This window comes from Salvelinus alpinus, chromosome 1 (assembly GCF_045679555.1).
Source record: "Salvelinus alpinus chromosome 1, SLU_Salpinus.1, whole genome shotgun sequence".
Lineage (NCBI taxonomy): Eukaryota > Metazoa > Chordata > Actinopteri > Salmoniformes > Salmonidae > Salvelinus > Salvelinus alpinus.
The window spans coordinates 35,617,662-35,645,472 of NC_092086.1; the positions used below are offsets into that span (position 1 = coordinate 35,617,662).

The 27,811-nt window shown below is 45.1% G+C and overlaps 1 protein-coding gene across 1 annotated transcript in view; it reads left to right on the top strand.

Annotated features, from left to right (window-relative positions):
• Positions 1-26,508, top strand: part of LOC139574271 (potassium channel subfamily T member 2-like) — a 69,757-nt gene extending 43,249 nt beyond the window's left edge. The window contains exons 16-31 of the mRNA XM_071398692.1: positions 13,213-13,321; positions 13,572-13,628; positions 14,164-14,316; positions 14,619-14,875; positions 15,785-16,112; positions 16,270-16,375; positions 16,520-16,692; positions 19,323-19,394; positions 20,337-20,471; positions 20,627-20,738; positions 23,147-23,248; positions 23,366-23,449; positions 24,061-24,189; positions 24,378-24,723; positions 24,941-25,025; positions 25,287-26,508. Coding sequence (XP_071254793.1) covers positions 13,213-13,321; positions 13,572-13,628; positions 14,164-14,316; positions 14,619-14,875; positions 15,785-16,112; positions 16,270-16,375; positions 16,520-16,692; positions 19,323-19,394; positions 20,337-20,471; positions 20,627-20,738; positions 23,147-23,248; positions 23,366-23,449; positions 24,061-24,189; positions 24,378-24,723; positions 24,941-25,025; positions 25,287-25,404 — 2,366 coding nt within the window. The 3' untranslated portion in view covers positions 25,405-26,508. The remainder of the gene's footprint in view (positions 1-13,212; positions 13,322-13,571; positions 13,629-14,163; positions 14,317-14,618; positions 14,876-15,784; positions 16,113-16,269; positions 16,376-16,519; positions 16,693-19,322; positions 19,395-20,336; positions 20,472-20,626; positions 20,739-23,146; positions 23,249-23,365; positions 23,450-24,060; positions 24,190-24,377; positions 24,724-24,940; positions 25,026-25,286) is intronic.
• The last annotated feature ends 1,303 nt before the right edge of the window (positions 26,509-27,811 follow it).

Genomic DNA, 27,811 nt, shown 5'->3' on the forward strand with positions numbered 1-27,811 from the left:
TCAGATTTTCAAAAACCATCAGAAAACATGAACTCATTACTTTGATGTTTTCTCTGTTAAATCTAAGGAGACCCTGCTGTGAATCAGGCAGACAACAACAGATGATCAACATCAATTCACTAGGGATATTAGATCCAACATGAATCCAGGAACAACTGCCTTCACCGGCATAAGGAATGAGACACCAAAACACATTTTTTTCCAGCACTTGGGCTGTTGCTGCATCGCATGCACGATCACAACAGCTGTTCATCACTTGACTCTCATTCAGAAAATTCCTTCCTGGATCAGATGATGATGTGTGAAAATAAAGCAGCGTAACTAATCAGCTGGACAACCATTGTGCATCCAACAAGTGTTATTCATAATTATTGAAGAACCACGTTAATGACAGTATCAAGGTAATACTCTTTCGGTTAGCAATCACATCATTTGGGATTTGTGTGCCTATGAAAACTGTGTTCACCCCCTGACATAAGGAGACACAAAATGTTATGTAGTTCCACTGCATTTCTGAGATCTCTATACAATAACTGTCCGACAGCCAGATCCAGGATTCTTACAGGGTTCAAGTTCAATGTTTAACTGATTAATGCTTAATATATAATATAACGATATCTTACACTTCCATAAATGCAAGGACAGAAAAGTAATGTTTTATGTCACACGATTTCGGACAAATCCGTCAAGACACCAACCATGATAAAGGGTTAAACATAAGTTTTAAATCAACTGGTGAATTTTATTGAGTATAGCTGGGATCCCCCTTATATCTTAATGTAATGACTTGAAAAAAATTGACAGATTATTATCAATGATTTATCAACAGCTGTAACAAGTTGTCAAGTGTAGGAAATCCTCACTGGTACCCTAGTTTAGAGAAAGACCCATATGTGTCTTTCTCTGTTCCAGCATACTATGAACTGACAGCCATTTCCCCAGAGTTTCTGGTCTGCTTGATTAAGGGCCTGTCTCATTTTCCACCTGAGCACCTCCTGTGATTTGTGACAGTCTTTGCAGGTGTATTCTATGCATTTCCTATCAGACAAGATAGTATATAGCAGTATACCCATTCCATTCTCTCCGGCTCTCCCGTGATGGACATATTGTGTTGACAGCGTGTCTGGGAGGAGTAATTTTATTAGAATGGACACGTTGCCTCCTGGGAAACAAAGCCTTTTCCTGTTCAGCAAACCGTCATAAAGCACCAATCAAGCAGCACTTGTTAGGAATAGGAGAGAGAAAGATGAGAAGGCAGACTTCACCTTCTCATTCTGTATCTCTCTCAATTCAATTCAAAGTGGCTTTATTGGCATGGGAAACATGTTTACGTGACCAAAGCAAGTGAAATAAGCAATAAATAAAAGTGAGAGGAAACAAAAACAACATCAACCAAAAAATATCACAATTTAACAGTAAACATTGCACTCACAAAGGTTTAAAAAATATAACGGCATTTCAAGTGTTATATTATGTACAATGTTTTACCAATTATAGTACGAGTAGTAGGGGAAGATAAATAAACAGATAAATATTGGTGGTATTTACAATGTTGTTTGTGCGCCACTGGTTTCCCTTTTCTCATGACAACGGGCCACAAATCTTGCTGCCCGGATTGCACAGTATAGTATATATATATATATATCTCTCTCTCTCTCTCTCTCTCTCTCTATCTCTCTCGCTCTCAATTCAATTCAAAGGGCATTATTGGCATGGAAAACATATGTTTACATTGCCAAAGCAAGTGAAATATATAATAAACAAAAGTGAAATAATCAATCAAAAATTAACAGTAAAAATTACACACAAGTTTCAAAGGAATATACACATTTCAAATGTCATATCATGGCTATGTACAGTGTTATAATGATGTGCAAATAGTTAAATCACAAAAGGGAAAATTAATGAACATAAATATGGGTTGTATTTACAATGATGTTTGTTCTTTCTTGTGGCTACAGGCCACAAATCTTGCTGCTGTGATGGCACACTGTGGTATTTCACCAAATAGATATGGGAGTTTATCAAAATTTGATTTGTTTTGGAATTATTTGTGGGGCTCTATAATCTGAGGGAAATATGTGTCTCTAATATGTGTAGCTCAGATTCCACCTCATTTTGTGGGCAGTGTGCACATAGCCTGTCTTCTCTTGAGCCAGGTCTGCCTAGGGCGGCCTCTCTCAATAGCAAGGCCATGCTCACTGAGTCTGTACATAGTCAAAGTTTTCCTTAATTTGGGGTCAGTCACAGTGGTCAGGTATTCTGCCACTGTGCACTCTCTGTTTAGGGCCAAATAGCATTCCAGTTTGCTCTTTTTTGGTAAATTTTTCCAATGTGTCAAGTAATTATCTTTTTGTTTTCTCATGATTTGGTTGGGTCTTTAATTGTGTTGCTGTCCTGGGGCTCTGTGGGGTCTGTTTGTGTTTGTGAACAGATCCCCAGGACCAGCTTGCTTAGGGGATTCTTCTCCAGGTTCATCTCTCTGTAGGCGATGGCTTTGTTATGGAAGGTTTGGGAATCGCTTCCTTTTAGATGGTTGTAGAATTGAGCGGCTCTTTTCTGGATTTTGATCATTAGCGGGTATCGGCCTAATTCTGCTCTGCATGCATTATTTTGTGTTTTATGTTGTACACAGAGGATATTTTTTGCAGAAATCTGCATGCAGAGTCTCAATTTGGTGTTTGTCCCATTTTGTGAATTCTTGGTTGGTGAGCGGACCCCAGACCTCACAACCATAAAGGGCAATGGGTTCTATAACTGATTCAAGTATTTTTTGCCAGATCCTAATTGGTATGTCAAATTTGATGTTCCTTTTGATGGCATAGAATGCCCTTCTTGCCTTGTCTCTCAGATTGTTCACAGCTTTGTAGAAGTAACCTGTGATGTTGATGTTTAGGCCGAGGTAGGTATTGTTTTTTGTGTGCTCTAGGTTAACGGTGTCTAGATGGAATTTGTATTTGTGGTCCTGGCAACTAGGCCTTTTTTGGAACAGCATTATTTTTGTCTTACTGAGATTTACTGAGGGCCCAGATCTGACAGAATCTGTGCAGAAGGTCTAGGTGCTGCTGTAGGCTCTCCTTGGTTGGTGACAGAAGCACCAGATCATCAGCAAACAGTAGACATTTGACTTCAGATTTTAGTAGGGTGAGGCCGGGTGCTGCAGACTGTTCTAGTGCCCTTGCTAATTCATTGATATATATGTTGAAGAGGGTGGGGCTCAAGCTGCATCCCTGTCTCACCCCACGGCCCTGTGGAAAGAAATGTGTGTGTTATTTACAATTTTAACTGCACACTTGTTGTTTGTGCACATGGATTTTATAATGTGGTATGTTTTTCCCCCAATTTGTATAGAAGACCCTCATGCCAAATTGAGTCAGAAGCTTTTTTGAAATCAACAAAGCATGAGAAGACTTTGCCTTTTGTTTTGTTTGTTTGTCAATTAGGGTGTACAGGGTGAATACGTGGTCTGTCGTACGGTAATTTGGTAAAAAGCCAATTTGACATTTGCTCAGTACATTGTTTTCACTGAGGAAATGTACAAGTCTGCTGTTAATGATAATGCAGAGGATTTTCCCAAGGTTGCTGTTGACGCATATCCCACGGTAGTTATTGGGGTCAAATTTTCCTTTACTTTTGTGAATTGGGGTGATATTGCAGAAGATGCCATTGCTAAGGATGATGTTAAAGAGTTTAAGAAAACTAATTGAAATTTGTGGTCTGAATATTTTATCATTTAATTTAGGTCAACACCACAGGCCTTTTTGGGTCGGAGGGTTTGTATTTTGTCCTGTAGTTCATTGTAGCTCTCTCTAACTCTGTCTCTGTCTCTCTCACCAATATCGCACTTCTCTAACTTCATCCTCGGGAACGTCCTATTTCCCTGCCTTCACCCAAGCTGTCTCAATTAATGATTCATATTTTATCCCATTACATTAGTCAAGGAAATCCAGTTTCTGCCTACCTAATATGCTTCCTGTAGGCAGGGAGTCATCTATCGGCACTGCCTTACCTTTTAACAGTCTGAATTCCATCTGAATGCATTGGTTTGTTATTAGTTTAGGCTGGGGCGTTACCAAGGAGATGGAATAGCATGAAGCTGCTTTTTCTATTCTCCTATGTCTGCCTATCTCCTCTACTGTGCTGCTTCTCTCAGTCACATACCAGTCCTGGAGGTCTGAGGAGAGCTCTGTGGCGAGGTGATTTCTGATTGGTGCTGCAGGGCAGAATGCTGAATGTTATGGTATCGGCTAGCCAAAATGACCTGGTCCAAGGCAAATGCGAATGTTTGAGGGGTACTTGAAATGTCTAATTTGCATATATTTGATGTGATTGGGGAAGGACTGCATGTGCAGTACTGTGGGAACTAAATCAAAAGATTTTGTGCAAGGTTTTGATTCCTTTCATCGTGTTTCTTCGTACGTTTTCTTTTCAGATAAATAAATTAAGTTGTGAAAAGAAATGTTGAATGTGTTCCAGTCTTGCTCTCTTAGTATTAAGTGGAGGAATGTGTCAGAGATAGAAAACCTACTAGTGCTTCTACAGTTAGCTTGGGATAGTAGCTACATTGAATAGAGCTGTAATGCTACCTGAATCACAATGAAGACAACATCACAGAGAGGAATGGTTTTGCAACATTTCAATTTACCCCCAAAATAAATAAATTAATGCATGTGAGTCAATTTAACAGACACAGCCAATCTCTTCATATGAACACAATAAAGCCACTACTTAATACAGTGTTCTTCCTGTCAGTGGTCAAGTAACCAGAGTGGAGCAAACTGGAGGAACCAATTGGTGCAGCAATGGGCTTTTAGTGGCGTGGACAGGCACGTTGTGACAGGGTGCTGAATTCCCTCGTTAAGTGCCAGTGTGGGTGGCACTAATGAGACGCAGTGGAGACTTGATTTGATCCCCACAAATAGCTTAACAACTGCCTAATGTCTATTATATTAGATCATATACACTGAGTGTACAAAACATTAGGAACACCTTCCTAATATTGAGCCTTTAGACCTCAGAATAGCCTCAATTCATTGGGGCATGAACTCAGTTCATGGTGATGCTGGCCCATGTTAACTCCAATGCTTCCCACAGTTGTGTCAAGTTGGCTGGATGTCCTTTGGATGGTGGACCATTCTTGATACACATGGGAAACTGTTGAGTGTGAAAAAATCTAGAAGCATTGCAGTTTTTGACTCAAACCGGTGTGCATGGCGCCTCCTACCATAACCCGTTCAAAGGCACTTAAATATTTTGTCTTGCCCATTCACCCTCTGAATGGCCCACGTACACAATACATGTCTCAAGGCTTAAAAATCCTTCTTTAACCTGTCTCCTCCCCTTCATCTACACTGATTGAAGTGAATTTAACAAGTGACATCAATAAGGGATCGTAGCTTTCACCTGGATTCACCTGGTCCGTCGATGTCATGGAAAGAGCAGGTGTTCCTAATGTTTTTTTACACTCCAGTGTATGTTGGGATGGCTCTATGCAGAGAGGCAGAGAGAGCAGACTGCCACTCAAGTTCTCTCTCTGTGTGGGAAGGATCAAAGGGGGTTTATATGAATCAGAATTAGCTTGTGGTTTGACTGGGTTGCATGGATTTTCCCTGACCAAATGTTGAACAACAATGACCTGGTGTGTTTCTGGTGGCCTGAGCTATATTAGCCTGGTCAATAGCCTGGTCACTTACACATACCATCACACAATAACTGCATGCTGATTTAATTAGGGTTGCTGTTTGGGCAGACCTGCAGTAATTACTATCTGCTGCCAGCGTGGGAGTTCACTTCGCACAGAGACACACACAGAGACACAAACATACACGTTTATCACACACAGAGACACACACACGTCCTTCACACACACACACACACCTCTCACACACACACTGACCAACTCTCCATACCACATGTATTTAAGATTGTCTGTGCTTAAACTGGAACATAGTGGATGCACAGTAATATGCTATACATGACTCCAGAGCTTTGGCTCTGCGCTTCACAGCTCTGTATGGGTTTTGACTGACAGCCATTCTGTAAATTACGATTCATTCTGTAAATTACGATGACTCAATGTATTTTGAAAGATGAGACGTTGAGGATTATAATAAATACCACTTTGATGTCATCGAAGCAAGCCAAAGACTCGTGAGTCCAAATTTGCACTCCAAAAAAACTCATGTCATATACAGTGTCAATGTTTCTGATCACTATGTTTGATGTACAGTTACAAGATGAGATGGTGTTCTACCCTGGTTGTCCTGAACACAATGAACCTGTTTGTTGTATTATGATGAACATTTTCCGCATCTGAATGAACTCATGACTCCATTCTATGCACACCGTACGACCTGCTTTTCTGAATTGCATTGTGAAAGCCTAACACTGTACGATTGTATTTTATCATTTAGCTAGTCATGTTGGTAATAGAACAAGCTTTCAAATCATGCCCACCTGACCCAGATTGTGATTTATAATGGAGCGTTTTTGGTTGCGTAAACAACAACAGTAATTGTGTAAAAGCAGGGATGCAGAGCTGTGTTCCGATGTGCTCTATTTCCTCAACGGCACTGCCAGGAGAGCTAAAAAAAACACCTTATAGTTGAAGACTCTTTGAGTGCATTGAAATGACGTAGGAACTGTGCCCACACTGGTGGGGTGTGTGCCCACTTGAAGACAACAGCTAGTCCTCTCACTCAAACCCTTGTCATATTTTTGTGTTATGTTGCACCTACCCCACATTTTCCAGAAATATTCTTATCATGTTACTGAATGTATCCAGAGTATTTTTCGATTTCATTATTGACAAATGCTGTGAAAAGTATAGTTAACGTAAAATGCACATAAAATCAACAGTGTAAAGTTTGGATTCATTCAGTCTCGTGTCAGGTGAACTAAACTCAGCAAAAAAAGAAATGTCCCTTTTTCATGACCCTGTCTTTCAAAGATAATTCGTAAAAATCCAAATAACTTCACAGATCTTCATTGTAAAAGGTTAAAACACTGTTTCCCATGCTTGTTCAATGAACCATAAACAATTAATGAACATGCACCTGTGGATCGGTCGTTAAGACACTAACAGCTTACAGACGTTAGGCAATTAAGGTCACAGTTATGAAAACTTATTACACTAAAGAGGCCTTTCTACTGACTCTGAAAAACACCAAAAGAAAGATGCCCAGGGTCCCTGCTCATCTGCGTGAACGTGCCTTAGGCATGCTGCAAGGAGGCTTGAGGACTGCAGATGTGGCCAGGGCAATAAATTGCAATGTCCGTACTGTGAGACGCCTAAGACTGCACTACAGGGAGACAGTACGGACAGCTGATCGTCATCGCAGTGGCAGACCACGTGTAACAACACCTGCACAGGATTGGTACATCCGAACATCACACCTGCGGGACAGGTACAGGATGGCAATAACAACTGCCCGAGTTACACCAGCAACGCACAATCCCTCCACCAGTGCTCAAACTGTCCACAATAGGCTGGACTGAGGGCTTGTAGGCCTGTTGTAAGGCAGGTCCTCACCAGACACTCAGCAACAACATCGCCTATGGGCACAAACCCACCATCGCTGGACCAGACAGGACTGGCAAAAAGTGCTCTTCACTGACGAGTCGCGGTTTGTCTCACCAGGGGTGATGGTCGGATTCGCGTTTATCGTCGAAGCAATGAGCATTACACCGAGGCCTGTACTCTGGAGCGGGATCGATTTGGAGGTGGAGGGTCCGTCATGGTCTGGGGCAGTGTGTCACAGCATCATCGGACTGAGCTTGTTGTCATTGCAGGCAATCTCAACCATAGTCTCGGCCCACTTCTGTGTCACCTTAGGAGCGGCGACCCTCGCCACCGACCCCGGATCGGAGACCCTAATAGAGGGCACCACTTGACTGAGGGGCGCCTCTGGACTGAGGGGCGCTTCTGGACTGAGGGGCGCTTCTGGACTGAGGGGCGCTTCTGGACTGAGGGGCGCCTCTGGACTGAGGGGCGCCTCTGGACTGAGGGGCGCCTCTGGACTGAGGGGCTGCGGCTCTGGCTGCTCCGGACTGGCGGGCGGCTCTTGCAGCTCCGGACTGGCGGGCGGCTCTGGCAGCTCCGGACTGGCGGGCGGCTCTGCCCTGGAGAGAGAACCTGGAGGGAGGAGACGGAGAGACAGCCTGGTGCGTGGTGCTGCCACAGGACCCACCAGGCTGGGGAGACCTACAGGAGGCCTGGTGCTTAGAGGAGGCACCGGATGGACCGGGCTGTGGAGGAGCACTGGAGCTCTGGTGCGCAGCCTTGGCACCACTCCTCCAGGCTGGATGACCACTTTAGCCCGGACCCTCCAGAGTGCAGGCACAGGTTGAACCGGGCTGTGAGTGAGCACTGGAGATCTGGTGCATACCACTCGCACCTCTCCCATAGGCTCAATGCCCACATTCGCCCGGCACGAGCGGAGCGCAGGCATAGGACGCACTGCACCCTCTCAGCGCCCCGGAGACACAGCACGTAGAGCCAGCGCAGGATACCCTGGGCCGAAACGGCGTACCGGAGACCAGACACGTTGAGCCGGCACAACACGCCCTGGCTGGATGCCCACTTTCGCATGGCACTTGCTGGCCTATAGCGCTCCGGGCTATGAACGCGTACTGGGGACACCGTGCGCTTAACCGCATAACACGGTGCCTGACCAGTAACGCGCTGCTTACGATAAGCACGAGGAGTGGGCTCAGGTCTCCAACCTGACTCTGCCACTCCTCGTGTGCCCCCCCCCCCAAAAAAAAAATGGGGCTGCCTCTCGTGCCTGTCGCGCTGCCATGCTGCCTCCTCATATCGCCGCCGCTCAGCTTTCGCTGCCTCCAGTTCTTCCTTGGGGCGGCGATATTCCCCAGCCTGTGCCCAGGGTCCCTTACCATCTAATATCTCCTCCCATGTCCATGAGTCCAGAATCCTCTGCTCCTGTTTACCACGCTGCTTGGTCCTTGGTTGGTGGGTGATTCTGTAACGGATTTCCTCTTCGTCTGAGGAGGAGTAGCAAGGATCGGACCAATGTGCAGCGTGGTAAGTGTCCATAATGAGATATTTAATAAATCAACAGAACACTGAACAAAATAACAAAAGTACAAACAAACTACCGAAACAGTCCCGTATGGTGCAAACACTAACACAGGAAACAATCACCCACAAAACACAATAGAAAACAGGCTACCTAAATATGGCTCCCAATCAGAGACAACGACTGACACCTGCCTCTGATTGAGAACCATACTAGGCCAAACACATAGAAATATAACATACAGAACAACACATAGAAAAACAACATAGAATGCCCACCCCAACTCACGCCCTGACCAAACTAAAATAAAGACATAAAAAAGGACTAAGGTCAGAACGTGACAACAGTAAAGTCTGCAAAAACACTACAGTGAATACTATTTATTTTTTCATTTGGGTACATATTATGATCCAAACAGTCTTTCTATCCCACTATGTCTGTAATTTATACAAATATTATCATCATCAACAACATTTTCCTCTCTGTTGGTGAGTCTAATGGAAGTAAAGCTGCTAGACAGAAACGATCTGTGTCTCATTGCTTTTATGTGTTTACTAGCTACTAACCTACTCCTGAGGCACAGGTGGGGCTGGACAATTCTAGCTACCAACGTTTCTGTCGACAATCAATATGCAAAGCACATCTGGGTATTTAAGGCCAAGATCTCATTTGTACCAAACACTGACCCCTAATAATATTTGTCCACTGATTACAGCATATAATGTAATCAAGAATTACACAGCAGGGAAAATGACTGCTCCCTGAGCCTCATTTTATTGGTCATAACTCTATATTGTTTTTTTGTCACAAAGAGATGAAAGAGGTAGCAGAAAAACAAGAGAAACAGACAAGGCAGGAGCAGTGAAGGTGGAGTGATGGGTGTTATCTATGTTTGTTCAGGCTGGTTCCACTTTCTCCCTCCTTCCCAGGCCTTTGCTAAGTGTGTGAGAGTGTGAAAGGTCCTTTAATAAGACACTGCACTGCAGGGGTGTTGCCAGGTCCCCTTAACCCCAAAATAAGATATAGAGCAAAGAAATACAAAAACAACCCAGAATATAATCTGAAAGGGTAAAAACAACCCAGAATGTAAACTGAAGGGGTAAAAAATAACCCTGAATATAAACTGAAGGGGTAAAAACAACCCAGAATGTAAACTGAAGGGGTAAAAACAACCCAGAATGTAAATTGAAGGGGTTAAAACAACCCAGAATATGAACTGAAGTGGTAAAAACAACCCCGAATATAAACTGAAGGGGTAAAAACAACCCAGAATGTAAACTGAAGGGGTAAAAACAACCCAGAATGTAAATTGAAGGGGTTAAAACAACCCAGAATATAAACTGAAGGGGTAAAAACAACCCAGAATCTAAACTGAAGAGGTAAAAACAACCCAGAATCTAAACTGAAGGGGTAAAAACAACCCAGAATATAAACTGAAGGGGTAAAAACAACCCAGAATATAAACTGTAGGGGTAAAAACAACACAGAATATAAACTGAAGGGGTAAAAACAACACAGAATATAAATTGAAAGGGTAAAAACAACCCAGAATGTAAACTGAAGGGGTAAAAACAACCCAGAATGTAAACTGAAGAGGTAAAAACAACCCAGAATATAAACTGAAGGGGTAAAAACAACCCAGAATATAAACTGAAGGGGTAAAAACAACCCAGAATATAAACTGAATGGGTAAAAACAACCCAGAATATAAACTGAAGGGATAAAAAGAGACAATGCCCTAAGGAGGAGAAGAGAAAATAATCTGACATGACAGGGAGTTGACTGTCTATTTGACGAATGTATATTTATGTATCTCTGCTAATTGCATCCTGTTGTGTTGTCAAGTAAGTGCCATTGAGTTAATAATAGATTAAAGCATAGTGTAAATTCACCTGATGCAGCCTACTTGATGGAGGGAGGGAGCATCTGGGTAAATTATGTTGAGATTAATGAAGAGGTTTTAATTCCATCAGATTTAATTAGTGTTCTGCATAAACCACAGCGTTTACCCTTAGCTAACAGGCCAGACTTTATCTCAGCCTCTGACTGAGATATCAATTACCACAGCCTTTGGGATGCACCTGCACTAATAAGGTGGCTTTAGGGGCTGACAAAAATCCATACACACACATTCTAGATGCCACACACACACACACACACACACACACACATCTATATTCTCACAGACACACACAAAGGCACACACACAGATGAATGATCAGACAGACAAAGAAATGCACTCACTCTTGCACACAGGTACAGCAGAGGAGACAGAGCATGTTTGACCCACTATCTACCTGTGAAGACACATCCACTAGACCACCTTTACTCCACACACACAGATGCATATAAAGCTCTCCCTCGCCCTCCATTTGGCAAATCTGATCATAATTCTATCCTCCTGATTCCTGCTTACAAGCAAAAACTAAATCAGGAAGTACCAGTGACTCGCTCAATATGGAAGTGGTCAGATGATGCAGATGCTACGCTACAGGACTGTTTTGCTAGCACAGACAAGAATATGTTCCGGGATTCATCCATTGGCATTGAGGAGTATACCACCTCAGTCATCGGGTTCATCAATAAATGCACCAACAACGTCATCCCCACAGTGACCATACGTACATATCCCAACCAGAAGCCATGGATTACAGGCAACATCCGCATCGAGCTAAAGGCTAGAGCTGCCGCTTTCAAGGAGTGGGACACTAATCTGGACGCTTATAAGAAATCCCGGTATGCCCTCAGACGAACCATCAAACAAGCAAAGCGTCAATACAGGATTAAGATTGAATCCTACTACACCGGCTTTGACGCTCGTCGGATGTGACAGGGCTTGAAAACTATTACAGACTACAAAGGGAAACCGAGACACAAGCTGCCCAGTGACGTGAGCCTACCAGACGAGCTAAATGCCTTTTATGCTCGCTTCGAGGCAAGCAACACTGAAGCATGCACGAGAGCACCAGCTGTTCTGGATGACTGTGTGATAACGCTCTCGTAGCCGATGTGAGCAAGACCTTTAAACAGGTCAACATTCACAAAGCCGCAGGGCCAGACGGATTACCAGGACAAAGCCATATCTCAGACTGGCCAATAAAACGAAAAGATTAAGATGGGCAAAATGACACAGACGCTGGACAGAGATATGGCTTTTTCTTTGCAACTCTGCCTAGAAGGCCAACATTCCGGAGTCGCCTCTTCACTGTTGACGTTGAGACTGGTGTTTTGCAGGTACTATTTTATGAAGCTGCCAGTTGAGGACTTGTGAGGCATCTGTTTCTCAAACTAGACACTCTAATGTACTTGTCCTCTTGCTCAGTTGTGCACCGGGGCCTCACACTCCTCTTTATATTCTGGTTAGAGCAAGTTTGCACTGTTCTGTGAAGGGAGTAGTACACAGCGTTATATGAGATCTTCAGTTTCAATTTCTCGCATGGAATAGCCTTAATTTCTCAGAACAAGAATAGACTGATGAGTTTCAGAAGAAAGTTTGTTTCTGGCCATTTAGAGCCTGTAATCGAACCCACAAACGCTGATGCTCCAGATACTCAACTAGGCTAAAGAAGGCCAGTTTTGTTGCTTCTTTAATCAGAACAACAGTTTTCAGCTGTGCTAACATAATTGCAAAAGGGTTTTCTAATGATCAATTAGCCTTTAAAATTATAAACTTGGATTAGCTAACACTACATGCCAATGGAACACAGGAGTGATGGTTGCTGATAATGGGCCTCTGTACGCCTACGTAGATATTCCATAAAAAATCAGCCGTTTCCAGCTACAAAAGTCATTTACAACATTAACAATGTCTACAGTGTATTTCTGATCAATTTGATGCTATTTTAAAGGACAAAAATGTACTTTTCTTTCATAAGGACATTTCTAAGTGACCCCAAACTTTAGTGTAGACTCGGTACCGGTACACCCTGTGTATAGCCTCGTTGTTGTTATTTTATTGTATTACTTTTTGTTCTTTTTTACTTTAGTTTAGTTGGTAAATATTTTCTTAACTCTTTCTTGAACTGCTCTGTTGGTTAAGGGCTTGTAAGTAAGCATTTCACGTTAAGGTCTACACTTGTTGTGTTCGGCGCATGTGACTAATAAAGTTGAATTTGATTTGATTACAGTATACTGAGTGTTACTGGTTTGTCTCCCCTGCTGCCTTTGTCTGCAGATCATGTGGTGTGTGAAGAGGAGTTTAAGTATGCCATGCTGGCCCTGAACTGTGTGTGTCCTGCTACCTCCACCCTCATCACCCTGTTGATCCACTCCTCTAGAGGACAGTGAGTACACACACACAAACCCACACACACACACACACTCTTTTTCCAATGGGTGTGGGTGGTACCAGACAGAGGCAGTGAAGTATGTCCTTTGGCCTAACAGATGCTGTGTACATTGAGCTGTACACAGCAGATTAATCATGGTAGATAGACTACTGACCTAAAGTAAACCCAGACCAGTCATAATCCTCTTAAACCCAGACCAGTCATGATCCTCTATCTGCTGCCCCCTCCACCCCTCTACTTTCAGAACAGCACCCCCAGAGGCCTTCAGGCAACGTGCAGGAGCCTTCCAGCCCCTCAACAGGTCAGTGTGTGTCACTGTCCTCCTAAACCACCGACAACTCCCTCCCCCTCCTTCCGTATCCCTGATGTGCGGTGACATTAACTCGGCCAGGCATGCTGTCCCCATGAAACTGTCCATTTATTATTTACAGACGACAGTTGTTTCTGTAATGCAGTCCTTCTCACATCACCGCCACCCACAGCCACACTCTCCGCCCCGCACCCTTCCTTTCTCACCTCCTGTCTCTCAACTCATCCTTTCTAAAGGCTGACAAAGTGAACACAACCCATGTGTGAAGCTCTCTCAATGTGTAGCGTTCAGCAGCGTCTATCTTGGCAGCTGTATTGCTCTGATAATGTCTGTGTCCCTGTGTGTGTCTCTGTGCTGATTGAGTTATTGATTGGTTTCTGACACAGTTGTAAAGTGTTAACACTGCAGCCTTGAGGGGAAGTGTCTTTGATGTGTGGTTGATGCTGAAAGGGAAGCTGCGTGCAACACTGTTTAAAAGGTCAACTCTGTCCCCTAATGACCAATCCATTCCCTGATCGTGTCTCAGGGAGGGCGGGGCATGCTCAGCTGACCAGTGGCAGCGCACCTACCGCCGCTGCTCAGCCAATGAGGTGCATCACATTTGTCTGGAGGAGAGCAAGTTCTTTGGGGAGTACCAGGGGAAGAGTTTCACCTTCGCCTCCTTCCACGCACACAAGAAGTGAGTCAATAAGCAGACATACACAAAGTTTACATTTGACATTTTAGTCATTTAGCAGACACTCTTAACCACACACACACCCACACACCACACACATTTGACATTTTAGTCATTTAGCAGACACTCTTAACCACACACACACCCACACACCACACACATTTGACATTTTAGTCATTTAGCAGACACTCTTAACCACACACACACCCACACACCACACACATTTGCCATTTTAGTCATTTAGCAGATGCTATTAACCACAAACACACACACTTCCTGTATCTGATCCTCTCCTCCTCGGTCAGGTATGGTGTGTGTCTGATTGGAGTGCGGAGGCTGGAAAATGCCAACATCCTGCTGAACCCAGGTCCCGGCCACATCATGGGCGGCTCAGACACCTGCTTCTACATCAACATTTCCAAGGAGGAGAACTCAGCTTTCGTCAGGGGCCACAGAGAGCCCACGCGGGGGGGGCCCAAGGGCAGTGACAGGGGGGTGGGGCCCCAGACCATCTACCATGGACTCACCAGACTGCCTGTCCACAGCATCATCGCCAGCATGGGTCAGTCAGTCTCACTGACTCACAGTGACACAGTTACACTCAGATCCTTTGTCCATGTGCACTTAGCATAATGTTTCTTATTATACAATTGTGACTTTCCTGATCCATGTACATGGCACAGATTAGGACATGTTTTACAATGTACATGGCACAGATTAGGACATGTTTTACAATGTCAATGGCACAGATTAGGACATGTTTTACAATGTACATGGCACAAATTAGGACGTTTTACAATGTACATGGCACAGATTAGGGCATGTTTTACAATGTACATGGCACAGATTAGGACATGTTTTACAATGTACATGGCACAGATTAGGACATGTTTTACAATGTACATGGCACAGATTAGGACATGTTTTACATGTTGATCCACAATAGGCAGATGTAAGAAGCCTAACAGTTGTATGAGGAATAAAACAGTATCTGAATGTAAGTCTCTGGTGATAAGAGCATCTGCCAACTGAGTGAAATGTATCTGGCATGTAGGTTTCCTTTTGTTTTAGAGACGTTTTACAACCACACCCCCTGGTGGAGAACTCTGGGACTGCTGGTTCTCAAAGTTTGAATGTGAAAATGTGCCCCAGAACAATCACAGACACGGATGCAAACATAGCACACAGGGCAAGCACAGATCCACAATCAGTACTATTTGGCTTTGTGAGAGAACAATGGTACTCCCAGTCACAGCACATTGGTACTCTCACAAAGCCAAAGAGTACTGATTCTGGATCTGTGCTTGCCATGTGTGCTATGTTTGCATCTGTATCTGTGTTTGTTCTAGGGCACATTTTCCCTTTAGCCTGTGCTTGTATGGACAGGACAGTGCTATAACTGTTTTCTACTAAGGGTGTGGACTGGTCATAGATTGTATGAGTGATTGTATGTGTCCTCTGTCCCCCATAGGCACGGTGGCCATTGACCTGCAGGACTCCAGTGACAGCAGCCCAGAGGGCCAGGGCCCGGGGGGCATGACCATGGGCAGTGGGGGAGGTGGCAGGGCCAGCCAGACAGAGGGGGGGTTGGGGGGCGCTAACACCCTGGCCCTTCCAGCCACAGCAGACTCTGCCGAGGAGAGACGCCACAGCATCGCCCCTGTCCTGGAGCTGGTGGACGGGGTCAACTCAGCAACCTTCGACCCGCTGGGGGACCAATCAGAGGACGAGGGCGGGGACGAGGGGAAGGATGAGGGGGACAGAGACGAGAATGGCCAGTGGTGGGGTGGACGCTGCGAGTAAGTGTTTAGGAGTTGCCTGAGGTCTAATGTGTGTTTGAATTAGTTTGAGTCCTGCCATGTTGTGTCCTCAGACCCAGGTGTAAATGTGTTTGTGTGTTTCTGTCTGTCTTTGTGTGCGTGTGCGTGTGCGTGTGCGCGCGTGTGTGTGTGGCAGGTGGGTGAAGGGGTACCCGCTGAACTCCCCGTACATTGGCAGTTCCCCTGCCTTGTGTCACCTGCTGCAGGAAAAGATGCCCTTCTGCTGCCTGCGCCTGGACAAGGTGGGAATCACACTACTTCTGCCTTACTTACCCTCAACTAGAACCATCCTACCTCCCTACCTGACCCCTCTTCGATGATGATGATGACCTTCATGTAATCCAATGTATTTCCTGTGTTGTTCCTGTGTCATCTCCCTCCTACAGGCCTGCCACCACATCCCGTTCGAGGACGCTCGGTCCTACGGCTTTAAGAACAAGCTGATCATCGTGTCAGCGGAGAGTGCAGGAAACGGCCTGTACAACTTTATCGCGCCCCTGAGGGCTTACTACCGCCCCAAGAAAGAGCTCAACCCCATCGTGCTGCTACTGGAGAACATGTGAGCGGAAACAGACACACTGCAGGAAACCATAGAATTACATAGATATAGAACACTGTAAATCTCTATGGTGCAACCACACTGCAGGAAACTATAGAATTACATAGATATGGAACATTGTAAATCTCTATGGTGCAACCACACTGCAGGAAACTATAGAATTACATAGATATGGAACATTGTAAATCTCTATGGTGCAACCACACTGCAGGAAACTATAGAATTACATAGATATGGAACATTGTAAATCTCTATGGTGCAACCACACTGCAGGAAACTATAGAATTACATAGATATGGAACATTGTAAATCTCTATGGTGTAACCACACTGCAGGAACTATAGAATTACATAGATATGGAACATTGTAAATCTCTATGGTGTAACCACACTGCAGGAAACTATAGAATTACATAGATATGGAACATTGTAAATCTCTATGGTGTAACCACACTGCAGGAAACTATAGAATTACATAGATATGGAACATTGTAAATCTCTATGGTGTAACCACACTGCGGGTGGAGCATAGAGAGACTTGTCCTGGAGAGGCCCTCTTTAAACACACTGTCAGGGAAGAAGGGATGGTCTCATTTTAAGAGTTCCATTAACAGAATTGACTGTATGAAAATGTCTGTGTTTCAAGAGTTTATGGGCACTCTGCAGTGCACTGTGCACATAGTATGAAATATTACTGTGGTTTCTCCTTGTGCAAAACCCCAATATGGGCATATTAAAGTGGAATCCAATAAAAGGCCAATAAAAAGCTGAGTCATGGCCGTGTAGCGCTTTGCTATCCCACTATTCTCTGCACACAGCAGCCAGGACTTTATATTTCAAATCAAAATCAAAAATCAAATCACATTTTATTTGTCACAGGTGAAATGCTTACTTACAAGCCCTTAGCCAACAATGCAGTTCAAGAAATAGAGTTAAGAAAATAGTTACTAAATAAACTAAATTCAAACATTTAATAAAAAGTAACACAATAAAATAACAATAATGAGGCTATATACAGGGGGTACCGGTACCGAGTCAATGTGCGGGGGTACAGGTTAGTCGAGGTAATTTGTACATGTAGGTAGGGGTGAAGCGACTATACATAGATAATAGAATCTATGACTTGTGTGGCTGGAGTCTTTGACAATTTTTTGGGCCTTCCTCTGACACCACCTAGTATATAGGTACTGGATGGCAGGAAGCTTGGCCCCAGTGATGTACTGGGCCGTATGCACTACCCTCTGTAGCGCCTTACGGTCAGATGCCAAGCAGTTGCCATACCAGGCAGTGATGCAACCGGTCAGGATGCTTTCGATGGTGCAGCTTTAGAACCTTATGAGGATATGGGGACACATGCCAAGACTTTTCAGTCTCCTGAGGGGGAAAAGGTGTTGTTGTGCCCTCTTCACGACTGTCTTGGTGTGTTTAGACCATGATAGTTTATTGATGATGTGGACACCAAGGAACTTGAAACGCTCGACCTGCTCCACTACAGCCCCGTCGATGTGAATGGGGGCGTGTTTGGCCCTCCTTTTCCTGTAGTCCACTGTAGTCAGCTCATTTGTCTTGCTCACGTTGAGGTAGAGGTTGTTGTCCTGTCACCACACTGCCATGTTTCTGACCTCCTCCCTATTGGCTGTCTCCTCGTTGTCGGCAACTGCTCGGCCTCTGACCACAAGGTACTACAGAGGGTAGTGTGTACAGCCCGGTACATCAATGGGGCCAAGCTTCCTGCCATCCAGGACCTCTATACCAGGCGGTGTCAGAGGAAGGCCCTAAAAATTGCCAAAGACTCCAGCCACACAGGTCATAGACTGTTCTCTCTGCTACAGCACGGCAAGCGGTACCGGAGCGCCAAGTTTAGGTCCAAAAGGTTACTTAACAGCAGCTTCTACCCCCAAGCCGTAAGACTGCTGAACAATTCATCAAATTGCCACCCGGACTATTTCCATTGACACCCCCCCCCCCTTTGTTTTTACGCTGCTGCTACTCTCAATGTATTATCTATACACAGTCACTTTACCTCTACCTACATGTACTAATTATCTCAATTACCTTGACTAACCTGTGTCCCCACACATTGACTCTGTACCGGTACCCCTTGTAAACAGCCTTGTTACTGTTATTTTATTGTTGCTCTTTTATTATTTTGTACTTCAGTTTATTTAGTAAATACTTTCTAACACTTATTTTTCTTCAAACTGCATTGTTGGTTAAGGGCTTGTAAGTCATCATTTCACTGTAAGGTCCAGCCACCCAAGTCATAGACTGTTCTCTCTGCTACCGCACGGCAAGCGGTACCGGGACGCCAAGTCTAGGTCCAAGTCTAGGTCCCTGTTGTATTCGGTAAATGTGACAAATAACATTTGATTTGATTTGATTGGGGGTTCTCTAGTAGCCTGGTTCCCAGATCTGTTTGTGCTGTCTTGCCAACTCCTATGGTGATTGACGCATGACAATAATAAGAGATAATGAGAGTTACAGGAGTTGGCAAGACAACACAAACAGATCTTGGACTCATGCTACTTCTCTATCTCTACCACTGCAGGGAGCCTGTTTATTTATTGTGGTAGGTATATGTTTGTGTTGTATGGGTCTCCCGGTAATCCATATGTGTTGTGATTGATTCAGACCCGAGCCAGACTTCCTGGAGGCTATCTGCTGGTTCCCCATGGTGTTCTACACAGTGGGCTCCATTGACAAGTAAGAGAATCCTCCTCAGTACCCTGGTGGCATCATCTGCTTTTCACTCCTACTCTACTTATTTTCCTCTACTGCTAATTCATACTGTAGCAGCTACACCCCCCGAAGCTGTATATGGATTGACTTTGTTCTGTACTGTACATCATATCAGTTAGTCATTCCTGCTCTCTGCTCACTCCTATTTCTCTGTATACGGACAGTGTCAGTTCTGTTCCAATCTTTCTGTCTCAAGACATAAGTCCTATAATCCCAAGCCCCTCTCTCTTTCCCCCTCCCTCTCTCTTTCCCCCTCCCTCGCTCTTTCCCCCTCCCTCTCTCTTTCCCCCTCCCTCGCTCTTTCCCCCTCCCTCTCTCTTTCCCCCTCCCTCTCTCTTTCCCCCTCCCTCTCCCTTTCTCCCTCACTCTCTCTTTCTCCCTCCCTCTCTCTTTCTCCCTCCCTCTCTCTTTCTCCCTCCCTCTCTCTTTCTCCCTCCCTCTCTCTTTCTCCCTCCCTCTCTCTTTCTCCCTCCCTCTCTCTTTCTCCCTCACTCTCTCTTTCTCCCTCACTCTCTCTTTCTCCCTCCCTCTCTCTTTCTCCCTCCCTCTCTCTTTCCCCCTCCCTCTCTCTTTCTCCCTCACTCTCTCTTTCTCCCTCACTCTCTCTTTCCCCCTCCCTCTCTCTTTCTCCCTACCTCTCTCTTTCCCCCTCCCTCTCTCTTTCCCCCTTCCTCTCTCTTTCTCCCTCCCTCTCTCTTTCTCCCTCCCTCTCTCTTTCCCCCTCCCTCTCTCTTTCTCCCTCCCTCTCTCTTTCTCCCTCCCTCTCTCTTTCCCCCTCCCTCTCTCTTTCTCCCCCCTCTCTCTTTCTCCCTCCCTCTCTCTTTCCCCCTCCCTCTCTCTTTCCCCCTTCCTCTCTCTTTCTCCCTCCCTCTCTCTTTTTCCCTCCCTCTCTCTTTCTCCTTCTAGCCTGGACAGTCTGCTGCGTTGTGGGGTGACGTTTGCTGACACCATGGTGGTGGTTGACAAGGAGAGCTCCATGATCGCTGAGGAGGACTACATGGCCGACGCTAAGACCATAGTCAACGTCCAGACCCTCTTTAGGTGGGCTGCTCAGCCATACACAACCATTACACATCCATCACACCATACCGTCCTGCAGAATCCAACAGTTGTTTGTGTGCATTCATAGATATCTGCATTCAGGAAGCACTCTATGTCTAAGAATTTGATTGTGTCTCTTTCCTCTGTCCTCCCAGACTGTTCCCAGCCCTCAGCATCATCACTGAGCTCACCCACCCAGCCAACATGCGCTTCATGCAGTTCAAAGTCAAAGACCACTACTCCCTGGCTCTCTCCAAGCTGGAGAAGGTAACATTGTATTATGGTACTCTCTGTGGTGAGTCGGACCATCCTAGTCAGATCATCTAATGATGGGTCATGTGGGAATGTCAAAAGGAAGTGGTACTCCATTACTGTAATGCTTTTCCATTTCCCTGTCTCTCTCTCTTCCTGTCGCTCTCTCTTCCTGTCTCTCTCTTCCTCTCTCTCTCTCTCCTTGTCTCTCTCTCTCTCCCTGTCTCTCTCTCTCTTCCTCACTCTCTCTCTCTTCCTGTCTCTCTCTTCCTGTCTCTGTCTCTCCCTGTCAATTCAATTCAATTAAATTTCAATTTAAGGGCTTTATTGGCATGGGAAACATATGTTAACATTGCCAAAGCAAGTGAAGTAGATAATAAACAAAAGTGAAATAAACAATACAAATGTACAGTAAACATTACACTCACAGAAGCTCCAAAAGAATAAATCAATCAAGTTCAATCATGTTTATTTTATATAGCCCTTCGTACATCAGCTAATATCTCGAAGTGCTGTACAGAAACCCAGCCTAAAACTCCAAACAGCAAGTAATGCAGGTGTAGAAGCACGGTGGCTAGGAAAAACTCCCTAGAAAGGCCAAAACCTAGGAAGAAACCTAGAGAGGAACCAGGCTATGAGGGGTGGCCAGTCCTCTTCTGGCTGTGCCGGGTGGAGATTATAACAGAACATGGCCAAGATGTTCAAAATGTTCATAAGTGACAAGCATGGTCAAATAATAATCAGGAATAAATGTCAGTTGGCTTTTCATAGCCGATCATTAAGAGTTGAAAACAGCAGGTCTGGGACAGGTAGGGGTTCCATAACCGCAGGCAGAACAGTTGAAACTGGAACAGCAGCAAGGCCAGGTGGACTGGGGACAGCAAGGAGTCATCATGCCCGGTAGTCCTGACGTATGGTCCTAGGGCTCAGGTCCTCCGAGAGAGAGAAAGAAAGAGAGAAGGAGAGAATTAGAGAGAGCATACTTAAATTCACACAGGACACTGGATAAGACAGGAGAAGTACTCCAGATATAACCAACTGACCCTAGCCCCCCGACACAAACTACTGCAGCATAAATACTGGAGGCTGAGACAGGAGGGGTCAGGAGACACTGTGGCCCCATCCGATGATACCCCCGGACAGGGCCAAACAGGAAGGATATAACCCCACCCACTTTGCCAAAGCACAGCCCCCGCACCACTAGAGGGATATCTTCAACCACCAACTTACAATCCTGAGACAAGGCCGAGTATAGCCCACAAAGATCTCCACCACAGCACAAACCAAAGGGGGGGCGCCAACCCAGACAGGAAGATCACGTCAGTAACTCAACCCACTCAAGTGACGCACCCCTCCTAGGGACGGCATGAAAGAGCACCAGTAAGCCAGTGACTCAGCCCCTGTAATAGGGTTAGAGGTAGAGAATCCCAGTGGAGAGAGGGGAACCGGCCAGGCAGAGACAGCAAGGGCGGTTCGTTGCTCCAGAGCCTTTCCGTTCACCTTCACACTCCTGGGCCAGACTACACTCAATCATATGACCTACTGAAGAGATAAGTCTTCAATAAAGACATTTCAAATAATTTTAAGTCATATTATGTCTATATACAGTGTTGTAATAATGTGCAAATAGTTAAAGTACAAAAGGGAAACTAAATAAACAGAAATATGGGTTGTATTTACAATGGTGTTTGTTCTTCAATAGTTACCCTTTTCTTGTGGCAACGGGTCATAAATCTTGCTGCTGTAATGACACACTGTTTATCAAAATTGGGTTTGTTTTGGAATTATTTGTGGGTCTGTGTAATCTGAGGGAAATATGCATCTCTAATATGGTCATACATTTGGCAGAAGGTTATGAAGTGCAGCTCAGTTTCCTCCTCATTTTGTGGGCAGTGTGCACATAGCCTGTCTTCTCTTGAGAGCCAGGTCTGCCTACAGCGGCCTTTCTCAATAGCAAGGCTATGCTCACTGAGTCTGTACATAGTCAAAGCTTTCCTTAAGTTTGGGTCAGTCAGAATGGTCAGGTATTCTGCCAGTGTGTACTCTCTGTTTAGAGCCAAATAGCATTCTAGTTTGCTCTGTTTCTTTTGTTAATTCTTTCCAATGTGTCAAGTAATTATCTTTTTGTTTTCTCATGATTTGGTTGGGTCTAATTGTGTTGCTGTCCTGGGACTATGTGGGGTCTGTATGTGTTTGTGAACAGAGTCTTCTCCAGGTTAATCTCTCTGTAGGTGATGGCTTTGTTATGGATGGTTTGGGAATCGCTTCCTTTTAGGTGGTTGTAGAATTTAACGTCTCTTTTCTCTCTCTCTCCCTGTCTTTCTCTCTCCCTGTCACCCTCTCCCTGTCTTTCTCTCTCCGTCTCTCTCTCTCCCTGTCTCTCTCTCCCTGTTTTCTTATTCCTGTGTATGGTGATCTGATAGAAAGAGAGAGAGAGGGGCTCCAACCTGGTCTTCATGTTTCGTCTACCCTTCGCTGCTGGGAAGGTGTTCAGTGTCAGCATGCTGGATACTCTACTGTATCAGGTTAGTCTGAACTCCCCAGCACAGCAACGCTCCATATTTCAAAACTCAGTCTACAATATTTGTATTGCCCCTTTATTGCTCAATGACCCTCTGTTGTTTGTCGTGTGTTCCCACCAGTCCTTTGTGAAGGACTACATGATTTCCATCACCAGACTGTTGCTGGGACTAGACTCCATGCCTGGCTCAGGCTTCCTCTGTGCTGTGAGTAACTCATCTACTCATGTCCTCAATAGTTATCATCAGAAAGCTATGAAATGTGATGATCAACAATATAATGTATAGTATACAGCCCTGCTTAGATTTTACTAAGGTTGAAGGGACGTTAGTGTGGCTGCCTGGTACTGAGGTTGAAGGAACATTAGTGTGGCTGCCTGGTACTGAGGTTGAAGGGATGTTAGTGTGGCTGCCAGGTACTGAGGTTGAAGGGACGTTAGTGTGGCTGCCTGGTACTGAGGTTGAAGGACCATTAGTGTGGCTGCCTGGTACTGAGGTTGAAGGACCATTAGTGTGGCTGCCTGGTACTGAGGTTGAAGGAACGTTAGTGTGGCTGCCTGGTACTGAGGTTGAAGGGACGTTAGTGTAGCTGCCTGGTACTGAGGTTGAAGGGACGTTAGTGTAGCTGCCTGGTACTGAGGTTGAAGGGATGTTAGTGTGGCTGCCTGGTACTGAGGTTGAAGGGACGTTAGTGTGGCTGCCTGGTACTGAGGTTGAAGGACCATTAGAGTAGCTGCCTGGTACTGAGGTTGAAGGGGGTATTAATGTAGCTACCTGGAACTGAGGATGATGAAGGTGGGGTGTTTGGGGTCTTATAGATGAAGATCACTGAGGAGGACCTGTGGATCCGCACCTATGGTCGACTCTACCAGAAACTGTGCTCCTCCACCGGTGACATCCCCATCGGCATCTACCGCACTGAAGCCCAAAAGTTACCAGTCTCTGAGGTACCTGTCTGGACAGAAAGATCATCATTTACAGGAGTCAATGACACCAAGCTGTACATCATCATGATGTTTTAGTGATAAAACATCAACACCCAGAATAAAAACTCAACTCACTCAATAACAACTCACAATAGAAACAGCTGCTGCTTGATATTGGTCTGAGCTGTGTGTGTGTGTGTCTCTCTCAGTCCCAGGTGTCCATCACAGTGGAGGACTATGAGGACACCAGAGAGCCCAGAGAACCCCTGCTGTCCCGGAGGGGTCCCCACCGCAACTCCACCTCTTCCGAGCCCCCCTCCTCTTCCTCCCACTCCTCGGACCACCCCCTCCTCCGGCGGAAGAGCATGCAGTGGGCCAGAAGGCTGAGCAGGAAGGGGGGTCGGGGGCCCAGCGGGTCGAAGGGGGCCACAGGAAGTGCTGCGGAGAGGATCAGCCAGCAGAGACTGACCCTGTTCAGACGCTCTGAGAGACAGGAGCTCAACGCTCTGGTCCGCACGCGCATGAAACACCTGGGCCTCTCAGCCACCGGATTCAGTGAGTGCTGTTGGATATGTTCTGAGGGGTGGATGTGTGGTCATGTAGCACTGCACTGTGCCTGCCTAATGGAATAGAACCGTTTGTTCATAGCTTTGTGTTTTCCTCCACAATGTTTTTATCAACATTACTAAGGAACAACTTAATTGGTATCATTTGAGTTCCTGTGACATGTCATGTTTATTTCCTGTCTTGTGGTGTGTACTTCCTGTGTCAGATGGGATGACGGACCAGGGCAACAGGTTGTCTTACATCCTCATCAACCCCTCTCCTGACACCAGGCTGGAGCTGCACGATGTGGTGTGAGTACACAATATCCCGATGGCTCAGTCAAATCACACATCATCAGAAGACAATTTCACACAATTTCCCTCAATATACTGGTCCAACTTAAATTAAGTCTTGCACATTCACTCAAGAAGAAATCACTAAAGTTAAGTGGGTAACCCTTCATAAAAAAGCCAGCAGGTATAATGGTTTATAACTTGTTATAAGAATGTATGAGCATTTGTTAAATGTATTATTCATCTAAGTGTGTCTTGGTGTGTGTGTCCCATGTCCAGGTACTTGATCAGACCAGACCCTCTGTCTCTGTTGCCTAACCAGGGGGGCAGTAGGAAGGTCAGCAACAGCCGCTCCGAGGGCCACAGGTTCGACACACAGAACAGCACCCATTTGTGAGCGTAGACAACAGAACTCAGCAGCATAGTGGGAGTGGAGAGAGAAACGAGAGAGAGAGAGAGACAGAGAGAGAGAGACAGAGAGAGAGTGAGGGAGAGAAACAGAGAAAGAGAGAGAAACAGAGAAAGAGAGAGAGGGGGGAGATATACTATAGGGAAGGACACATGTTCCACATCTACTCTGAACAGACAGTCACAGCTGTCACTTAGTTTTCTATTCTGAAACTCTCAAATGCATGGACCTTTTCTACAAGCTGATTGGTTTAATTTATGCACCGTTTCATTTTTGAAGTGGAGAGCTGGGGACACAGAAGTGCATTCAATGAACTTGTATTTATGTATGTGCATGTACTGTATGTGTGTTATGAGCCAGACACTGCCATTTATATCTGGACAGCCAAAGGAACACATTTCCAAATGACTGTTATTTTTCTGTCTCTATGTGGTTGTGTGTGTCGAGGTGATTGCAGCCGAGCCAACAGTATGCTGATCTGGGGTTTCATAAATATTTTTTGTACCTTTTTATCTGATCGTACTGTTACTTTAACTCTCAGTCAGTTCCCAGTTCATCTTTTAGCTCACCAGCAGCAGAGGAAGCCAAAGAGCAGTGATCACCTGTCAATTTCCACAATTAGTGAGCTAGCAGGCATACACTAATGCTGGATAATCTATAACACCATTTACTGTCTTCAGAAAGAAAGGGAAAAGCCTTGAAGGAGTGACCCAGTCGATGAGTATCTCTTGAATAAAGCTAATATTTGTTTACTGATTCATGTAACTTTACGGATAGTTCTAAGTGGCCAAGGCCAGCCTTTCTGTCTCTGTTAGTTAGTTAGTTATTTAGTTAGTGTTTACCCTTCCCCACATCTCCTCAACCAGCTCGCTATTCTATTATTGTCATGCATGTTGGAGAGTCATGCATGTGGAGACCAAGGACTTGAAAGCCGTGTGAATCTTTGTCTAAAACCCAGCAGAGGTTTAGCAGAGATGGTGGCGCCACCGTGTGGTGAGAATGCTGCTCAGCATCTCTGCACTACAGTGCCCTCATTCAGTGCTGTTTCAACAGATATGGAAATATGTATATATTAAAGTTGCTATACATCTACTCTTTCAATGGCTCAGTTTGATTTCCAGTTCATTTTCAAAGCTGTCATTATACTCTCACACTGTAACCAAGCTTGGCTGCCGTGCCTGTGTATCTTGTTCCCCCAGTTATCGCTTGCTGTGATCATATGTTTGTATTGGTGCCAGTCTGCTCTGAAGGTTATGCTTATCAATAGAGGTGTTTTCCTATCCTTATGAATCCCCTAATGGTCTGAATGCAGTCTCCGATAACGAGGGAACATTGCCTTTACATTTTAACCGTGCTGTAACGCTGAACTTCAGCGATACAGATTGAATACGGCCCTATGCGTTTTATAAACATACAGAACATATATATAATTATAAACTGGGTGGCTCGGGCCCTGAATGCTGATTGGCTGACAGCCATGGTATATCAGACCGTATAGCATGGATATGACAAAACATTTATTTTTACTGCTCTAATTATGTTGGTAACCAGTTTATAATAGCAATAAGGCACCTCGGAGGTTTGTGGTATATGGCCAATATGCCACGGCTAAGGGCTGTGTCCAGGCACTTCTCTTTGCGTCGTGCATAAGAACAGCTCTTAGCCGTGGTATATTGGCCATGTACCACACCTCCTCGGGCCTTATTGCTTAAATAAACCACCATTATGACCACAATTTTATGTATTAGGGTTCCTTCACTTTCCATTTATCACACTGGTTCACATTCAGTCCTACTCTCACAGAAACCCACTGCCTCTATTATTATACTCTAACCTACTCACACACTCACAAACAAATATACAGTCGTTATTAATGACTCAATAGATTAGATTACTCCTGCAAGGAAACACACACTACCCTCTGACACAATAAATCCCTGTCATTGTGAGTGTGGCAGTAGTAGGATGATTAAGGGTGTCACTGAGAGGGAAATCAGCCATATCACCTCCCATGAGCAGCGTCATCATGAGTCATTTACCTCCCTCTAAGAACCACAGTGCTGGCCCAAGTGCTTTCCACTTCTTTTTATTTAACCTTTATTTAACTAGGCAAGTCAGTTAAGAACACATTCTTATTTACAATGACAGCCTACCCCGGCCAAACCCTCCCCTAACCTGGACGACACTGGGCCAATTGTGCGCTGCCCTTTGGGACTCCCGATCACGGCCAGTTGTGATATAGCCCGGGATCAAACCAGGGTCTGTAGTAACGCCTCTAGCACTGAGATGCAGTACCTTAGACCGCTGCGCCACTCAGGAGCCGGTTTGTCCAGGCCGTGGGAAGCGTCCTCTCATCAGCTCTCTGAATCTGATCTACTTTCTGCTCCCAAAGCTG